At 29.9% G+C, this 19,913-nt stretch overlaps 1 protein-coding gene across 6 annotated transcripts in view; it reads left to right on the plus strand.

Annotated features, from left to right (window-relative positions):
• The window catches only part of LOC118185492 (rab GTPase-activating protein 1-like), a 170,694-nt gene that overhangs the window by 139,299 nt on the left and 11,482 nt on the right, over positions 1-19,913 (plus strand). For 5 of the 6 annotated variants that reach the window (XM_085824059.1, XM_085824058.1, XM_085824057.1 and 2 more), the window contains 7 exons: positions 653-694; positions 3,060-3,188; positions 5,486-5,572; positions 6,941-7,051; positions 9,380-9,475; positions 9,732-9,836; positions 14,093-14,176. In XM_085824059.1, the coding sequence (XP_085680185.1) occupies positions 653-694; positions 3,060-3,188; positions 5,486-5,572; positions 6,941-7,051; positions 9,380-9,475; positions 9,732-9,836; positions 14,093-14,176 (654 nt within the window). The remainder of the gene's footprint in view (positions 1-652; positions 695-3,059; positions 3,189-5,485; positions 5,573-6,940; positions 7,052-9,379; positions 9,476-9,731; positions 9,837-14,092; positions 14,177-19,913) is intronic. The other variant, XM_085824060.1, reaches the window with a different exon arrangement.

The raw sequence follows: 19,913 nt of genomic DNA on the forward strand, positions 1-19,913 counted from the left end.
ACATTTTTCAGTTTTAATGTTTTTAGTGATTAAAAATTGGTAAAATAGCAGAATTTTTTGTTAAAATTGAATATAATAAAAATAACTGCTGTGAGATCTATCATAGCAAATTTTTGTTGTATCATATGGGTAAATTTTATAACTTAACCAAAAGTACTTTTAATAAGCAGAATTTAATTAAAGTATTTGTGTTATGTTTTATATTATCTGTGTGGAAAAAATATTAATAGAAATAAAGCAATGTAATGTTATTTTTAAAACTGTTTTCAGTTTTCTAGTATGTCATTAATTCTCGAACATAGATATTTTTTCCTTTGTTATTTTGCATTAAACACATCTTATTTAGCTTAGACAAACATGTTTTCTTTATTGTAAATTCACTTTAATGTCAGTGTCTTATGAATTTAATCTGTGTTCTATTTGATAAGAATAATAAGAACCAAATGAACTTTACTCTTTACATTTGAAATTAATATGCGAGTTTTAATTCATGTTTTAGTAATACATTTATAAATCAGTGACCAGTTTTGTAAGAAATTGAGTATATTTTAGTCAGAAGCTGGTTGTCATATAATTTTTCTTTAAAGGTTTTTTGTTGCTGTGATTCTCAGTCATCTTACATTCTTAAATTTTATCTTAATTTTTCTGCCAGGGCATGGATGTAATTTTTCAAGTGGCTGTGTCTTTGCTAATGGTAAGTGCATATTTGTTCTTGTTAAATAGCATGAACTGAAACTAGAACACTTTCATTAAAGGAAAAACAGCCAAAATATCTACAAGTCCAGTGCACCAGTGATAACAGTCTTACACTGTGAACTATGCCAAAAATTGTGATTCGTAGTATTTTGATATAGATAATATTTTTCACACAAGAGTTTGACAGAGCCAAAAAGGATTTTATGATTTGGCTACTGCTAAATATGAGAAGGCTCCCATTAAATGCCTTCAAGGAAAAGGAATTATCCATAATGAAAGACTTTAAGTACAAGATTAAGTTATGTTTGAGTTTTAATGCAGTACTGAAATAGTGATCATGCCAAGGGGGGGGGGAATTCACTGCAAACCAAAGAGGAGTGTGATGGAATTATTCAGTTCCTAAACTAATATTTTTCTGAATATTCACATGCAGTTATATTTTCCAGCTGCAGTTCATTTTGAATGCATTGTTAGAGTTGCCATTACTATTTCTGATTGCAATTCATGCTTGTGTATTTGGTTCTGACTGCTGTCCCATTAACCTAAATACCACAAACCCTTATTCATATTCTGTGCTTGAGTTTAAATTTAATGATTACACAAACTAAAGAAGGATTCTACAGGCATTTCCACTGTGAGAATAATGTTGAAGTATTTATCTCAGCAGAGTTTTTTTTTTTTTTTTTTTTTTTTTTTTTTTTTTTTTTTTTTTTTGGTGCTTAAAATATGATTTATTTAGAATAGAATTTATGTAAGTTTATTCTTAAAATATGATGTATGGAGAATAGAATTCTTCTTTGTATTTTGAAAGCAGTTTTAAGCATTTTACATACATATATAAGTAACTTGCTGGAAATATCAAATGAAATTTATTATTTATTTAAAAATTTTTATGGGAAAGAAAGGAAAATTGCATTTGAATAATATTCATATTCTATAGCACTGTGTTATCATTTGAGTGTAAAATTTCACAGTATATTGCACAGTTGAAGATCTGACTAGATATTTATATGGTTAACAAGTAATTATTTTCTCAATTTGAAAGCACTGGAATGTATTAGATTAAATAATGATTTTTTTTACTGTTTTTTCTCAGAATAAGAAACGTTAATAAAATTCTTTATAGTAGATTAAATGCTACACAATTACAGATTTTTTTTTAACCAGCTTAGTGTTTAATAATACCCAAGAATGCATCAAATAAAAATAGAATATTCCAGTCATATAAAATGCATGTTGAACAGTTATTTACATTGTTAGTGTTTAATGGAATATCATTGGTAATTTCTAAAAGTGATAATAATATGCATGGCTAAATGCTTTCTTTAGCAACTCAGTGATGAATAACATGATTGTTATGTAGTAACAAACATTATACTTTTCTTTAAAAAGAGTATTTTATGCCCCTTTTTTAATGCAAGCTGTTGGTAGATTTTTATAGCTAATTCTAAGGGACATCTTGTATATTTTATGCACTGATCGTAGGATTTCAAGCTGCTGTTTCTGTAATATCTTTTTCTTTGGAATAGCCGTTGTTATCTTTAATCATAATTAAGCTGAAAATCTTATCTTTAGTCAGTTTGAAAGCCATCACATTGTGTTCACCCTTTGCCATTCAAGAATGAAGATTGTTTTTGTCCATATTTAGAGATTTCCACTTTTTCATAAAAATAAGATGTCATCATTTTCTTTTAAATATATTTTGAATTTTTTTCATTCTGATTTTGTTTTCCATTCTGATTTTGTTATGGTTAAAATGTGCAAAATATCTAAGAAGTGCATTTTCTTTTGCTAGTGTACTTTTTCTTACCTGTTTTACCCAGTATGGTAATTTTTTTTTTCCTTTATGCATTGTTGAGGCATTAGCACTTGCATTATTACAAATATTAATATGAACCAAAGTTTTAAAATTAATTCAAATCTCCCATCTTTTTCACATCCTTACTTCTGCAATCTGAGTTTTTAAACTTATACCGATTATTGAACAATTATTATTTATAATAAACAATGGTGTAATTTAATTTTGGTTGTAGAATTGAATTGTATTTCTCTAATCTAATAACATTATGTAAGTGATATCAATAGCTGTTATCATTTTAGATGCTTTATATAGAAACAATGGAGTTAAATTCTTTTTTAACGTGTAATATTATCATATTCAAGATTGTAAAATTGTTAAGACAATTTGTCCTGAGTTTTCTTTTCACTTTACCTCTATAAAATTTTATTATATTTTGCTTGTGTAAATAAAAGTAAATATTGAATGTATCTCACAGTTTGAGTTTTTTAATGTACTTTTTTCTTTTCTTTTTAAGTTAATTAGATTTTATATCTTTAAAAGTTTCTAATATCTTCTTTCACAGCTATCTCAAAAAGAATTATTAGCTTTAGATTTTGAGGGTGTCTTAAAGCATTTTCGAGTGTCTTTACCAAAGAAATACAGAACAGAAGAAGCTTCCAAAATCTTGATTCAGAATGCGAAGAAAGTTAAAGTGAGTTCTTTTATAATTTTCATACATACTTAAGTTATATGACCAGTTTGTTTAAAAGTTTGGATTTTTTTAATGAATTTTAGTGTAATTTTGACTTGAAACATTCTAAAAATCTGATATATTAGTATATTTCTAATTACTTTTGAGAATTTTTATTGAAGTTTATTGGCTATTTGAATTCGACTAGATTTGAGAGCTTGAATCTTCATGCTTTTTTTTCATCATTCAAATCTTTCAGATCTTTAATTATTATTAAATATTTAAATTCAGACATTTGGAGGGATTAGTCTTAAAGACATCCAGTGGAAGCATTCATAAAAAATGTATGTAGTTGCTGTGATTTCAGTGGACTTAGTTTACCAATATTATTACTTCATGGTGGCTCTTGAGTTCCAGTCTTAATTTTATGGAGAGAAGTTTAAATGTTTAGTTTTTATCTGTAGTAATTCTTGAAATAATTTATTCCCTTTATGTTTACATTAATTTTAAAAAAAAGTTTTGAGAAAATATGAATCTGTTTGAACTGTTGCTCAGTTTTCCCCTCCCTCGTATTATTATTCGTATATAAAGGATTCTAGAAAATTTAGGATTCATCCCATCTGTATTTATAATTTTCATAATAGCTATTGGAATAGCAATTAATCGTGCATTATTGCATACTTCATTACTTTTTCTCAATTATTTCACATATATGCATGTAAGAAATAGATAAAATAAAATAAATAAAATTACTATAAAGCCCAAAATTGATGAATCCTGTAATATTAAGGCACAAATCAAAACATCGTATTCAAAGAATGGGAAACAAAGCTGAAACAAAAGTAAATATAAACATACATGTAGGAAATACGCGAGAAAGAGCTTATGCCAGTACTATAAAATAAAATTAACCAATTTTTTTTTTCTTTCTCCTGAAACTGTTTTAATTGTTAATTCTATTATTTGTGGTACATCCAATGTGCATTTTGTGGTACATTCAATTAAATAAGATTTGACTTATCCAATAAGACAAGATGCAAAGATAAGATTATTTACATATGGCAACCTCCTAGTAGAAATTGACAAAATATCAAAATGCATCTAAATCTGGCAGCCAAGTGCATTATAACTCCCTTGCCAACCATTTGCATGACAGATCTTGAATTTTAAGAACCAAAGCCCCACCATATTCATATGCATTCAGTCTGTTGTAAGCCAAATCAAAAGGTTTTATAGGCAAATCGTGATATGTTTTGTCTTTAATTCAGTTTTAAAATGTGTGGTTGTTGGATTTGCCTACATGACATGAACTTCTGCAAGACTGCAGTATTTTGCTGCAGAAAGGCTAAGGGGAGCAGTTGCTTTGAATATCATCTTAAAGTGATTGCCACAAAATTTCCAATGCTGCAAAAGAAGTAAAAGATCATAAAGTAGGTTTATTGATTTTTTTTTTTTTTTTTTTTTTTTTGGAATAAACACCTGGTTAAAATATAAAATATGCCTGTAATAATAGGTTTGTATGTAATAAATATTTTTTTTTCAATTATGAATCATCTTTCTGTTTCACTGTAAAACTCACCAAACTGTGCCAAAGTGGTTGTACTAATATGCAAGTATCGAGATAAGATTCTGGTTTTGTATAATTATTTTAAAGCTTTATTTCCTGTTTCTCTAATTGCTGCATTTGTAATAATAACTTTATGATGAATGCATTTTGATATAAATAATTCTTACTAAAAATAATTATGATATGAATAGGAAAGCATGGTTTTAGTATTCTTTATTTAAATAGTTTAGTATTTGTGGGGTACTTGGTTTAAATTATAAAACATTACAAATTAAGAAGTGCTATGTAATTTTAGAATTATAAAAAAACTGTCGTGCATTTTGAATGTAGCTGTACTATACATTTTGTACAGAGCATTTTCATAACAAATTTTAAAATAATGTATGCAATATTTCTTTAGTTAATTACAAGAGTTATTAAATTAATTAAAAATTTAAATTGCAAGCATTTCTGCTTCAAGCTGCTATAGAAATCAGGCATGTTTTAAGTGTGTAGTGAAATAGCTTTGATATATTCATAATTTTATGTTCACAAAGTCTTGACATTTTCATTCTACTGTATGGAGATTTGTTTGTAGAGTGAAATAATTGTTGTTTCAAAGTGTGAGACTTTTAGGCTATCTTCTGGTAGATGTAGTTCAATTCATAATGATATTTACAGTACCCTTGTAATGTATTTTTACCTTTTCTACTTAATGCATATGTGAATGAAACATTAGATATAAATATAACATCATTTATTTCTCTGAAAGGTTAAGAAATTGAAAAGGTATGAGCGTGAATATGCAGCTCTTAAGGAGCAAGAAAAATTACAAGAAGATCCAATAAAAATCCTTCAAGTAAGTGTAATAAAATATGAAATTAAGGCCTTTTGTTTTTGCTGTTTCTCCTTAAAATTAAAAACTGATCAAATTGTGTTTAACTCAAAGGAACTAATAGTCTCAAAATGGGATTTTTGTGTTAGTTCACTCTATACGGGGTGTTGCTTTTCACCAAATGGTATTGCCCTGTGCTATTTTTAAAGAAAATAAATAATAAGGAATCTACAAGGATGTACGTAGGTATGTTCCTTTCATTGTGAAAAAAAAAACAGTACCTAGAGCCATCAAATTTTGAATAACATAATCCTCCACCTAAACATGTGGAAGCCTGAATTTTGAACTTGTTTTATTATTTATTTCATATTTTTTAAAACATTAATAAATTTCCTCTTAACAAATTCAATAATTTAAATGCGACTACTGGCAATACTGATCGAAATAAGACATTTTTATCTGCAGTGTGCAAGACTGATTCAATTCTGAAAAAAGTAAGATATCTTTCAATTTTAATTAAGAAACTTGGCTTTATGAAAGTAATGTGTTTACTTTTATCTTCTGTGGGCCAGCATGTTGCCATTCAGTAAAGCCTAAGATACTTTCAAAAGTAATCTGGAAAGTTATTGAATAATAAATTAAGGGATTTAAAAGCAATTAGGACAGTTTTTAAGCAGTTTTTCTCTACTTTTTAATGTGATCAGTTTAAATAAATATGTATTAAAATCATGAGATATCTAATTAGAAATATTCAATATTTTTATGCAATTACACTAGCTGGACTGATTAAAATCATTATATACTCTTTTCTTTTTTATGATAATTATTTTAGGTGACTGGCTGCAAGAATGACTAGTTTCTAAAGTGATAATATAGTGTATATTAGCATATGTATACCAACCTCTAACTCTCTAAAGAATTATAAAGACAAGCTGGTTTAAATATTTTGTGATTTTGCTGTCAATTTGAATTTTATGTGGCATTAAGTGTGAAGAACATGGTATTTAATAAATAAAATTAACAAATGAAAAGTTAATAATAAAAAAGACAGAAAAAATTTTCTAGCTATCTTACTAAGAAAACTGAATATTGATATTATGAACTGTGAAAAGATTGAAAATATTATAAAAATGTATGGCAACACTTAACACTGCATTGGGAATTCTAAACAACACTTAATAATAAAACTAAAAAGACAAAAATTAATGTGTTAGTAGTAGTGAGTGTAAGAGCAGCCTGGTAAACTGCAAGCTCAGCAAGAGCATATAAAAACCTTAACAAATCCTTTTGGGTGACTGTTAAAATCTGAAACCTTTCTTTTTTATTTATTTATTAGTGTTATTAATTTGTGAATTTTAATTTTCTTTTCATTTTTTCCCTACTTTAAACCAGAGAGAGAACAAACGGCTCCTTGAGAGTAATCTTCACCTGGATAGAGAAAATGATGAACTTACCCATGAACTTATTAATATAAAATTGCAGCTACGCAATGATCTAGTCAAAGTAAGCATGCATGAACATTGCTATTATTGTTTTGTAAAGTTAAGTAATTTATGATTATTGTTATATAGTTTTCTCTGTAATGCGTACTGAACTAAATTTACCATGAAAGGAAATTATTGTTGTTTCAATAATCTACTTTTGTATTATGCAAATACTAGAAGGCATATAATTTACTATGTATTAATAAATTATTCTGCAAAATTACTTGTGAATGCAAAAAGGCTGATTATTATGCAAGAAATTTAGTAAATCCAGACCCAATTATTAAGGTAAATATTTTTATCCTGTTTTTTGTAAAGCACTTTAATTTTCTAGATGAGGTAAAGTGTTAAAGAAATTTAATTTTTTTCCCTTCCAAATATTCCCATCTCAGAATAGATTCAGGAAAGTTAGAGTATTTAAGAAGTAATATTCATGAATATTTAATACACTGTGATTGAACTGATAAAAACACTTTTCATTGGATTCATAAAAGTTTGGGGTACAGTAAAATTTACTTGCCTTTCAACTAAAAAATCTAATAACCATTTATCAAATCGCAGCATAATTATTTATTTATCAAATTACAGCATTTTTAATATATGAAACATCTACATAATATTTTAAAAAATTTTTTCTTTAACAATAAAATGTGTTCTTTCTTCCCTATATGTGATTTAATTGAGAGAAATAATTTTAATTCTTAAAGAATTGTACAGTACCGTATTTGACGGCATTATAAGGCGCACCCTTATTTAGATGGCAACACACAAGGGAAAAAAGTTTCAATAGTCCGTGCAAAAGCGCAGTTCCACAATAACTTAAAATGTGGTTTCTTTTAAGTTCTCACATTTCGTAAAAGCCAAATAAACAATCATTGAATGCAATTACCAAACATATTTTTATTAAGGAAAATTAACAAACGGCAAGCTATTTTAAACATGATACGTAAATTTCAATAATGAATCAGCACAACATATTAGAACTACCGTATATCGAGTTTTTTCATGACCTGTGGTTATTATGGTTATTGATTTAGACCCTTTAATACTCACAGTCTTATTGTGGATGGTACATCAAATGTGAGTGGAATTTTATGCATATTTCCTATTTGACCGAGCGAAAAATAAGTTTTCTTGCGTGCATTTATAACAAACCTATGAAATGCTAGTATTTTTATTTCATAATCTGTTGGCATTTTCTATGCAATAGTTGTTTTTGTGCGCATTGATGAGCCTTGCCTTTTCATGAACCTGTAGCACCAGCCCTCAGACCCTGAAAAGTTCTGATTCCCATGTTTTTCTGCAAATCCTTTCGCCTTATTGATTATTATTTTGGTTGAAACACTTATCCCAGATTTTCTCTTATCTATCAACCACATTTTTACGCCATTTTCAAGTTCAGGCCAAGATGGAGCTGGGCATCAAAGGTTACGTTTTTGTTTTTTAGCAGTCTTCAGTTGATTTTCCTGCAGTCGCCAAGTACGTATCATTTTTTCAGTGGGTGGTGGACCGAAATGCCTTGCTGCTGCTCTGTTTCCATGCACTTTGGCATTGTTTAATACCCCTAGTTTATACTGAATTGTATATCTTAATCTCTTGTTTCCTGTAGTCATATTTTCCAAGGTTTTTTTTTTTTTTTTTTTTTTTTTTTTAACAAATAGTTTTAAGCACCGATACCGACACATTTATACAGAGTAGCACATACCGACACATGTGTCAGCTGAGTCAAAGAAAGGTCTATGTAAAGAATGAAAGGCTCCATAGACGTAATGTGACCATCGAACCTGTTCGAACTTCGACATCAGCTTCGAGCTTTGGCACTTTTTGGCAACAGATATTTCACGCATGCGCAAAAATAATTATGGAAGATGTAGAAAAATGTGTGTCTGAACCTTTATCCGAGCTAAAAATAGCATTCAGTATTGAAAGTTAACCTGTGTCCTTCACGTATAAGACGCAGATAACGTTTTTGAGACCAAATTTAGGGAAAAAAGTGCATCTTATATGCTGTCAAATACGGTATTCCAAATTTAAAGACTTTGTGTGAAATATAATTACAAATCTATTACAAATTTTCATTGCTTAATGAATCGGAATTAATAATGTAAATAAAAATATTCATTACCTTGAAAGGTTTTCATATGTAAGATGCAATTTATTTTATAATGCATGATGTTGTCTTCAAACTTCTTTTTAAGTGTCTGAAATTTTGCTTTGTGGAGTAATGTTCATTGAAATTCTCTTTTGATTGTCAGAAACTATAATTTTATATGAATAACTTCTACTAGAAAATGAAATTAATTCAAGTTCTGCTATATAGTATTTGCAAAATTCTGCTCTAAACTAGAAATCCCAGTGGGTTAGAGAGAGGCGTCCAAAATTCAACCTCATTCTGAGCAGGATAATGTTTTCCAGAGAAAGTCATCCAGTTCTAATCATTAAGGTATTTTCAGCTGCATAAATGCACTTTTTTTAAATTAAAACTTTTTTCTTTTGTAGCAAAACTGGTGACTTACTTTATGAGGTGTTTTTGTTGCTAGGCAAAAAAATATTCTTGCACTTTTGCATTTCTTTTTCTAATCTAATAATCTTGGGCTTTTCACAAGGTGTGGTCTCAGATTTTATTAAAAATTTTAATATTTCTGGATTAAAAGGTAACTTTAGTAAAATATTTATTTATTATTTTGTATCTTTTGTAGTCTGATGAAAAGGTAGAATCTCTTTCTAAAGAGCTGCAGGCAGCTACAATTACAGTTTCAGATTTAGAAGAAGAAAAAAAGAGACTTTCATTAGAAGTAGCGCAAGTATGTTATTTATTATTGTAATTTTCATTTAAGTAACTCTGTGAACCTTTGAGTAGTTGAGCTCATAATGTTTTGTCAAGTCATATACATGTTGTGCCTTTGTATATATGAGGAGTATAAAAAAGTTTTGAGATTAGTTCTGTTGACAAGAAACTACTTTATTTATCATATATTATGTGTACCCACTGTCACTTTCAAAGTAGCTCCTTTACATAGTAATGCAGCATTTCTAGTATTTCCCTCACATCTGGAATGCATCCTGGAAGCTTACTGTCAAAGCATGGCAACTACCCTTTGTGATTTGTGTTGGATCTGTGCAGTGGTGACCATTTATTTTTTACCATGGGAAGATGGCGAAATCTTCAAGAGCCAAATCTGATGAGTATGGCATGTGTGAAATTGAGATCATGCTGTGTCTTGCATGAAACTCATGTTGAAAAGAGAACAGTCGCAGACATCGGTGCAGTGTTCCATTGCTTCTGAATCAGCAGCCTGGGGATGAATTTGGCAGCCATATGGTTCATGCTTAAATTACATATCAGGATTGACTGGAATGTTTCATGTGACACTCTGACAATAGAAGCAGTGCTGTGAATTGTTCTTCAGTGACCCTCATGTGCTGCCACATGTTTTCAACGTTTTCTGGGATTGGGCTCATAGAAGGTTCTCTTGATGTTATGTCATCTTCCAGTGATGTTCTTCTGCTCTTGAAATGAGTGTGCTACTCCAAATAACCTGCACGACTGATGGCAGCATTGCAAACTTGCTGCAACATGTTCAGTGTCTTAGAGGCAGATTTGCTGAGTTTTTGATTAAATTTCATATTCTCTCTTTGTTCAAGCTTGCTGTTCATTTGGAAACACAAAAGTGGTAACGTACATGGTCACAATAGCATGAGCTGCATAGCTAGCAATGCGCACAATGCAGTGGCTTTTGACACATTGACATATGAAGATTGGTGCCCTGTGTGATTGTATGTGAACCTTTGTGTTGTTACATGTTTAGGGTTGCAAAACTAGTTTTGAAACTTTTTGATAGCACCTCGTATAACATTATCTTAAAAATAAATAAAATAATAATAATAATTTTTAGTGATTTGACTATCATTATAATGAATGGAAGATTATAAAAACAAAAAGTAAAATTAGTAATTGCATACATCTAATAAATGTATGCAATTTAAACACAGCTGTTCATGAGCAGACCGAAAAGACTAAGCTGCTTAGATGGTTAAAGCGATACTTGTTTTTGCATTCTCCTTTTGTTTTATTAATGTGCAAAAAATTATTTATTTTTTAATCTGCATTAGAAATATTTATAGTTATAAATTCTTTGTACACTGCTCAAAAAAAAAAAAAAAAAGGGACAGTGCTATATCTCTCGTTCTACTGGGCCGATTGACAAAATTCAAACTGCGTTTTTCATGTCTCGAAAGCGCGACTTATATATTAGATTTATATGTAGCACTATTCTAACATAGGTATTTTGACACAAAATCGGACTTTTTCTGAAATAACATGCCAATTTTTTTCCATATTTCGATTCTACGATTCAAATTATGCCAGAGTAGCAAGTTTTGTAAAAATCGTATGAGTAGTTTTTAAAATATTAGCTCCTCAATGTTAATTGAATTTGGCAAATATTTATTAATATCTCTGTTGTTTTATTAAACTTTTTGGATTTTTTCTCTCACATTTCAAAATTTAGGTTCGTTCCAAATAAAATTTACCCATTTTTTGTGTTTTATTTTTTAAATTTCTGTTTTTAAATAATTGTTATAAATTTTTCGAAAAAAATTTTGAATTATAACCTATAAAATTTTTACCATCATCTTAAAGTAGGTGTATTTTTAAGCATATCTGAAAAAAATTAGACTTTTTTATTCAAAATTTTCTAAGATATACACGAATTTACATATTTTCACATTTTGAAATTTGGCATCTTTTTTTTTGAGCGATAATAACGCCAAATGTGGTCTATGGATTTTTGTTACAGTGAATTGCCACAGCTATTTTTAACCTTAAATTTCAAGTAAAATTTTATGGAGAATTAATTATATGACCTGCATTTTTTCCCTCAACGATGCGTTATAAATATTTATTAATACTATATGAAAAGCTATTTTTTTAAATTATAGATGATATTATTAAAATTTTTAACTATTTTTTAAATTTCTCTCTCTCTCTCTCTTTTTTTTTTTTTTTTTGAATAAATTTTTGTAAGAGTAAATTTTTACCTTTGGCGTTTTATCGTCTGCTACTTTACTTCGTTTAAATCAAATTGTCTAAAACTGAGAATTTTCGTTTGATGTTTATTTGAATTTTATGACATTAACTGCATAATTTATTTCTAAACAAACTGTTGCTTTTGAAGTGGCTGAAAGAGCGGCTGATACTATCATCCATATTTTTAAAGCACAGTATATTTTTACAGAAACATAAGATTTAGAATAATCATTTTTATAAAAGTCAAATTATGATATAAACATACAACCCTCTAGAGACTGAATTAATGGAAGTTCAATGGTTATGTAGAAATGATCTACAGCTACTTAATAGCTGGATTAGTCGGCAGATTCTGTGGACAAGTAAGAATAATTATATAAATGACACCCGACTTTCTGGATTCAATTAACAACGAGGATACGATGTTTATTAAATGAATTTAAGAAGTTTTAAAACATAAAAAATCAACTAATTTTTTATCCTAAAATGTATTTTTGTGCTTAGCGTATTTTCATTATATCCTTAAAGTTGCCTCTCAAAGGAAAGTTTTTTGACACTAAAGAGACAAATGAAGTATGACATCTACTTTTAGAGGCATGTCAAAAACAGATCTCTACAAGCCTTCTCTTGCATTACATGTTGGGCAGTCAGACAAAAAGTTGTATCAGCATACATATAACACATAGCTTCAAATTAAAATTTAATAATATGCAGAGTGGTTATAATTAAAGTTCCACATTGAAATGGTCATAAAAGAAAAACTACTAGATCAAATGTTATCAAACTTGGTAATCATGTAAAGGAGGTCATGGGAATTTATTTTCCGTGAAAAAAGGAAGTTCGAAACCTCACCACCAGGGGAAATGGCACTGTAAGAAACCAAATGTAGGATAAAATTGTGTAAAGCAATGGGCACAATGATAAAACTGTTTAAAGCAGTGTATGCAAGTCATCCTAAGTTAAAATATCGGTTATACATCTCTCTTATTTATATATATTTTTTCTGAACGGAACATTGAAAGGCGTGTTAACTGTGCTTTACTGTATTTTCTCTTTTAATATATGCAGTTTTCAAACGCATCATAGTTTGGGTTACAAAGTATTCTTCCGAAAGAAACGCAATTCAAATAAATAAAATCAAATTCTGGAAAATTTATATTAATAAATATATTTTAAATGCTCAGTTCGAAGGAATAAATAGAAAATTTTAATCTGAAGAGACACTACAACACAAACAATTAAAATAAAAGTATAAAAATTTAAAAATTACCTAAAATAATAACTATGATAAAAAATATATAAAAAGAAAACTATTTGAAAAAAATAAACGCTGCACCTTTATTTACGCAGTTCGAATAGGTAAATAGAAATTTTTAAAACAGTTATTCTGAAAAAAAAAAAAAAAAAAAAAAAAAAAACATGCAACTTAAACAATTAAAATGAAATTCGAAAAAGAAAAAAATTAAAATTATAAGTTATAATTAAAAATATAATATAAAGAATATTATGTGGAAAAAAGGAACGATGGTGACTTTTTTCCCTCTCACGGGAAAGGAAACTAGGTTGCCATATATTAAGAAGTTCGCCAAGTGAACTATTCTTGGCGCAAACTGAAAAACAGTGCCAACATAAATTTGTGAATTTCTCCGTAAATTTTGCTCGAAATTTTACAAAATTTCATATTTAGGCGTAATTTGAGTTGTAGAATCGAAATATGTAAAAAAATTGGTATGTTATTTCAGAAGACGTCCGATTTTGTTTCAAAATACCTATGTTAGAATAGTGCTATATATAAATCAAATATATATCCTAAGTCGCGCTTTCGAGACAGGAAGAACGCAATTTGAATTTTGTCAATCCACCCAGTAGAACGGGAGATATAGTACCGTCCCATTTTTTTTTAGAAGTGTACATATTTTGTACTGTACTTTCTGGAAGAATTTTTTAATTTTAATTCTATTTTTTAACTTTTAATTCATGTGAAAATGATTATTTTTTTAATATTTAAGTATTAATTTTTGTCAAATTTAGCTGAAAGAAATGTGCCGTCGAGAACTGCACAGGGCAGAAGTCGAAAGTACTAGGAATGCAAAAATTATTTCTGGTTATAAGCAGGTAATATATTGTAGTTGAAAAAAATTAAACACATCTAACATAAGTACTGTCATTAAATTATACAAGACTTTAAAGATTAGGTATGGAAGCATGTGCAATTAATTAGATAATGAAGCAAGTCGTGTAAGAGACAGCTTTTTCAAATATTAAATATATGCCATTAAATTAATGAATAAGTTATTTAACTTCATTTTTGAAAAACAACTTGTAGTTATTCATTATGTGTCAATTGCATTTGTAATTCTCTTAATAATTGTCATGTAAATTGATGAAATACATGTTGTAATTTATGTACTTTGTTATAATTACTTAATCAAATGTGTATGATAGTGGCAGACAAACATAGTTTTACACCTCATGTAGAATTTTCTTGAATCCCTTAATTTATCAGTGCCAGAAAAACAGTTTATGAAAATAAATTTTTTGACATATTTGGTATCTCATTTAGCTAGATATCTCAGGAAACTGCCTATGTAGCTTAATCATTTGAGTGCCATGTGTCTTTGCTGTTTTCCCGTCCAAAAGTGCCAAGGAGCGTTTTTTCGCTTGTCTTATTCTCAGATTAAAAATGCCAAGAAGCGCTATTGGCTGTTTTCTGCTCTACGGTAAATTTGCATTCAATTCAGTGTTGTTCTGACATCTTTCTGAGCATAAGCGTAGTTGATTTTATTCTGAACATAACTCTGAGCATGTCCCGGTTATCAGCTTCACAGCCTAGAGCGCTGGCACTTTTTGAGCGACACAGAAGAAGCTCAGAATTGCTCCTTGGCACTCAAATGGCTAATTTATTATCGTGAAATTGATAAGCAATAACAATGATTTCTTATATTTACCAGATCTGCATTGTCCGTATCATGCATTTTCTAATTAGAGTGAAAACTTTTCCTTATTTAATTTCATTCAGATATTTAGTATGTACTGTGAAGTATTATTTGCTCTTTTACTGTCATTGCATTTTAGTTCTTTGAAGGTTGAATTTACTGTGAACACCAAATAGCCTGGCTTACTTTTAAAGTTTTTTTTTTTTTTTTTCCTTTCTCTAAGACGGGGCAATTGGCATAACAGGTTAAAATCTTTACATCGACTATTATGAGTGCTTTTCTATTGTTTCGGCTATCTGTTAACTATAATAATATCTCACAGTAAAAAATATCCTATTTGCTAAAGATTGGCTAGGTAAAATGCGGAAAAATAATTGCATAAGGATTATGTCATTTGGTAGACCGATCAGCAAATGCAGCATTCTTGGGGAAATTGCAAACAGTTATTCGATAAAAATTTGAATTTTTTTGAGGATAAGAATGGACAAAGAATATGGTAGTTTTGGGTAGCTGCTTATATGTTGGGTATTTGTTTGAATGATCATCCTGACTGCTGGTAATTTAAGGGTTAAATTTCTGACATGTTAGGGCAGCATTAACTCCTAAATCCATTTGATTTAAAAACTACTTGTTTAACTTCATAAAAACTTCTGGTACCACTTTGTCTCTTTATTTTGTCTATTAATTTCTCATTATACTTTGGAATTTTTCCTAAATATCCTTCATAAAAGAAACTAAATGCAGCTTTTCTTGGAAGTACAAGGTAACCAAAAATGTTCTTGCCATTTCTGATAAAAAATAGTTGCCAAAACTGATGATGATGTGAGTCTGGACGTTCACCAAGAGTATAAAAGTGTGTTGCATCAGTACTTCAAACATAACTTACACAGTGACTGATTGAAATGCACACATCAAAGGTGCTCGTTTGGAGTTCTTTGCTGCTTGATTTTTAACTGGGCCTGTTAGCAGCAGAATCAAGTCACTGAATTTGCCAGCCCTTCGGGGATTATGTCGCTAACAAACGAACCACTAGGCAATGGTTCCAGAAGTTCAGGTCAGGGGATATATCTCTTAGTGATGGACCACACAGTAGTCGGCCACGAGCGCTGGACAATGAGGCCTTGAGAGCAGCCATAGAGAGTGACAGTAGCCAAACGTTGTGAGCTTGCTTACAGGGATCTGAGGAAATGATCAGACTCCATTTTCACCATATAGGAATGCCGAGTGAGTCGGTACCCCCACTCACTGTGCGATGTAAACAAGCAACAGTGTTTCGCTGCCTGTTTGTCATTGTTTACTCGGCACCACAATGCATCCATATTTGATTAAGTACTCACCAGTGAAGAAAAGTGGGTTCAGTATGAAACACTCAGGCATTACAGAAATTGGTTGTCACAACGGGACCCTGTGCCTCACACTGCGAGACCTTCTCTTCTCCCACGCAAGATCATGCTCTGTACCTGGTGGACTAGTCGCCAAGTAGTGCACTAATGAGCTCCTGCCAGTGGGCCAAACCATCGCGACAGGCTTGTACTCATAGCAGTTGAGTTGGTGCATCGGGCACTGATAAAGAATAAGCATAGGTCAATTATAAGGGTGTACTCCTCCTCCATGACAATTTGAGGTCGCATGTGACTCAGGAGGCCAAGGACACCACCCAGGACGCCTATTCTATGATCACTGGGTCTGTCTACAACTTGAGCGAACAATATTGACTCAAAAAAACCAGTATAGACCACCCATCACAACTTATCGGAGAAAGCCATTCTGTGGTCATCAGTTGGTGGGCGGGTGGGTCCATTTGACTGTACTGAAAGGGGACAAGGCATCAAGGAGGTTTAGACCAATCGCAGTACAGACGAGTGATGAAATTTATAGCGCGCGCTGGCTGAACTTCTAGGAATATTCTCCCATTATTTCACTAACTCACACGCTGCATTTGTAGTTTGAAAAAAATGGCACAAAACAGTATTATGACCAACACACAGCAGAATATGCTGCTATGTTATCCGTTTTTTAAGGGGAAAGTTAACGCAGGAATTTAGGACTAAGAAATATAGAGTGATATGGGATACCATGAAAGCAACGGTAAATAGATAAGAGTAAATGAATTAAGCTTACTTCAAATCTTTTTAGAAATAAACAATTTTATTCATTTAAATTTATAATATGTTTAACTTCCACTACAATCTAATTGCAAACTAAGTTCTTTTTTTTTATATGCTTACATTAAGCTGTTTTCACGCATTTTATTTTACAGTTAATATTAGAAAAATATTTCTTTAAGTAAGAAATTAGAAAGAAAATATCCTTATCCTTCTTCCTTTTTTTTTTTATTTTCTTTTTCTATGAAAATTATTTCTTTCAGGAAAAGGACTAAAATTATTCGCTATTACAGTACGGCCGATTGCTGCTGCATTCAGCTATAACACACGCATCAAAATGTTTTATTTTAAATAATTTATTTTATAGTTAACATGAAGGAAAATATTTTTTCAATATAAAATATATACCAAAATTATACTAATTTATCCTGTATGTGTGATTAATTCGTATTGTAATTTTTGTCACACAATTACTAATACTATTTTTTAATATTACATTGCTTTTATTTTAATTTCATATATATATATATAAACTGCTTATTTAAAATATTCTTCCTTCTCAAAAGATTTTATTCTGTGAAAATAATTAAAAGATAGTAATATTATTTTCAAAATGCAAGTACCAAAATAAAAATGATCAATGTACGACATATATAGGAAATTGAGGAACACGGTTTAAGATAAATCGTTCTTTGACAAAACGTTTCTTTGACTTTTCGCGATAATTTAAACCCGGATTTTCGTGCTTTTTTTTTTTTTTTTTCCTCAAAATAATTAATCCATTAATTAATTTAGCGCAAAAAAATATTTTCTTTACCTTTACACAAAACGATATTCGCGTTAATAATATTGTAACTAAATGCACTTAGATAATTTCATGTAAGAAAATCTTTTATATTAATTCAGATTATTTTATATATTTGTCAGTGTTTTTTAAATATACTGGAGGTGATTTTTTTCCAGATTAGCACTGTTTCTTTAAATATTTTTCTGCGGTTGAAGTCCTTGTCAAACCAGCGTTTCGACACATTAAATAGAAAACTAATAATAATCAATATCTCTTTTACAATATAAAAATGAGAACTCTGCTATGAACAGTATCTTTTTTTTTTTTAAGTTTGCAAAGAAACAATGATTTTTTAATACTAATGGATTACAGAAGTACTATTCCATGAACAAAAAAGAGGAAAAAAAAACATTTTCGTCTTTAGCGCGCGAAACTATGTATCGGAAATTCTAAAGGTATGTCTCAGTCTTATAGCATTGTTACTTTATAGCATAATACAATAATAATACAGTATAATTCTGCTAATAAACCAACCAGTGGCCGAGCGGTAGAGTCACTGAATGCAGGTAGTTTGGTCCGAGGTTCAAATCCCACGAACGAGCTGCCCGCATTGCGTTTTCGTGGCTTTCCCCATATGTAATGTGTATACAAACCAGTTTCTCTCAGAAAGTCCTCCCTTAGAAACCAATTTTAAAGCGTAATAAAATAACACACACACACACACACACACACACACACACACAAAAAAAAAAAATGAAAGCTTTCAGATTTTATATTATTCCCAAAAGGCTGGTTTTTTTAATTTTTTGCGTGTTACCTTTATTTATTAAATATCATGTTCTTCGCATTTAAACCATAAAATTCAATTCAATAGCAAAATCATATAATTTAAAAAGAGCATATCTTTAGAATTTCCGATACATAGTTTCGCGCGCTAGAGATGAAAATGTTTTTTTCCTCCTTTTTTTTTTCCGTACAATGTTGCCATTTCTCGCTTTGAAATCATTCAGTTTCTTAATCAAACACTCATAAATGCTTTACAAAATACGAAATAGGTAATAAAACAAATTCCCAGTTCCAAATTTTGGCCTCCAAGATGCCTACATTAGCAGGGAGGATTACGTTATTCAAAATTTCATGGCTCTAGGTACCGTTGTTTTATCACAGTGCGAGAAACATTCATGCATTTATGCAGATTACTCATTATTTAATTTCTTTAAATATAATACAGTGCGATGATATTTAGTGGCAACGATTTGAAAAGTGAAACATTACAAAATGGCAAAACGAAGTTAATAGCCCTTCTGAGCTAAAACTTATTTTTAAAAGTATCACACTAGTAGTAGTACTGCTACTGAAAAATATTATAAAGCTATTTTATAGTTTTATAATAGTTTTTTGAATTTTTATTTTACAGTAGTGTGAATTTCGCGTAATAATGAATGACATTCCTTTCTGTGTACAGTATTGTTCGTAAGGTATTCAACTATTAGATTTTAAAATAAATGTGATTCTTGCTGTACATAATTGAGTAGAAGCTTATCGGATGTCTATATGTGCTTAATAAACTTATTATCTTCTACATTTTTAAAGCATATAATTACAATTTATATCTATAATTTCAGGAATAGTACAAATAACCTTTCTTTCAGTAGAAACTGCGTTCTTGTTTTCTGAATGTGGCTCCAAATACTCTATCAGTTCATTGCAAATTAAAATAACTATAAATTTTGGAAATCTGAAATACGCAATGAAAACATCTTCCGGCAGAGCAAAAGCATCAACATATTTTTTATAAATTTGCCACCGATTCAGAGATCTGCGACCGTATTCTTCGTTTAAATATGAAAAAAAATCAGCGGCGAAAACATATACAAAGCCATTGTCTATTTAGTATGCCAACTGCACACCTGATTGATGACGCGGCAACACTTTTTTGCGCGCTTTCTACAACTTCAGTACTCAGAGAATATAGGATGTTGGGCAGACCTGTTTTTCACTAGCAGCGACATCTGGCGGCCCAC

Source organism: Stegodyphus dumicola, chromosome 9, assembly GCF_044657685.1.
Source record: "Stegodyphus dumicola isolate Sdum_Otavi_A_Nest chromosome 9, ASM4465768v1".
Taxonomy (NCBI): domain Eukaryota; kingdom Metazoa; phylum Arthropoda; class Arachnida; order Araneae; family Eresidae; genus Stegodyphus; species Stegodyphus dumicola.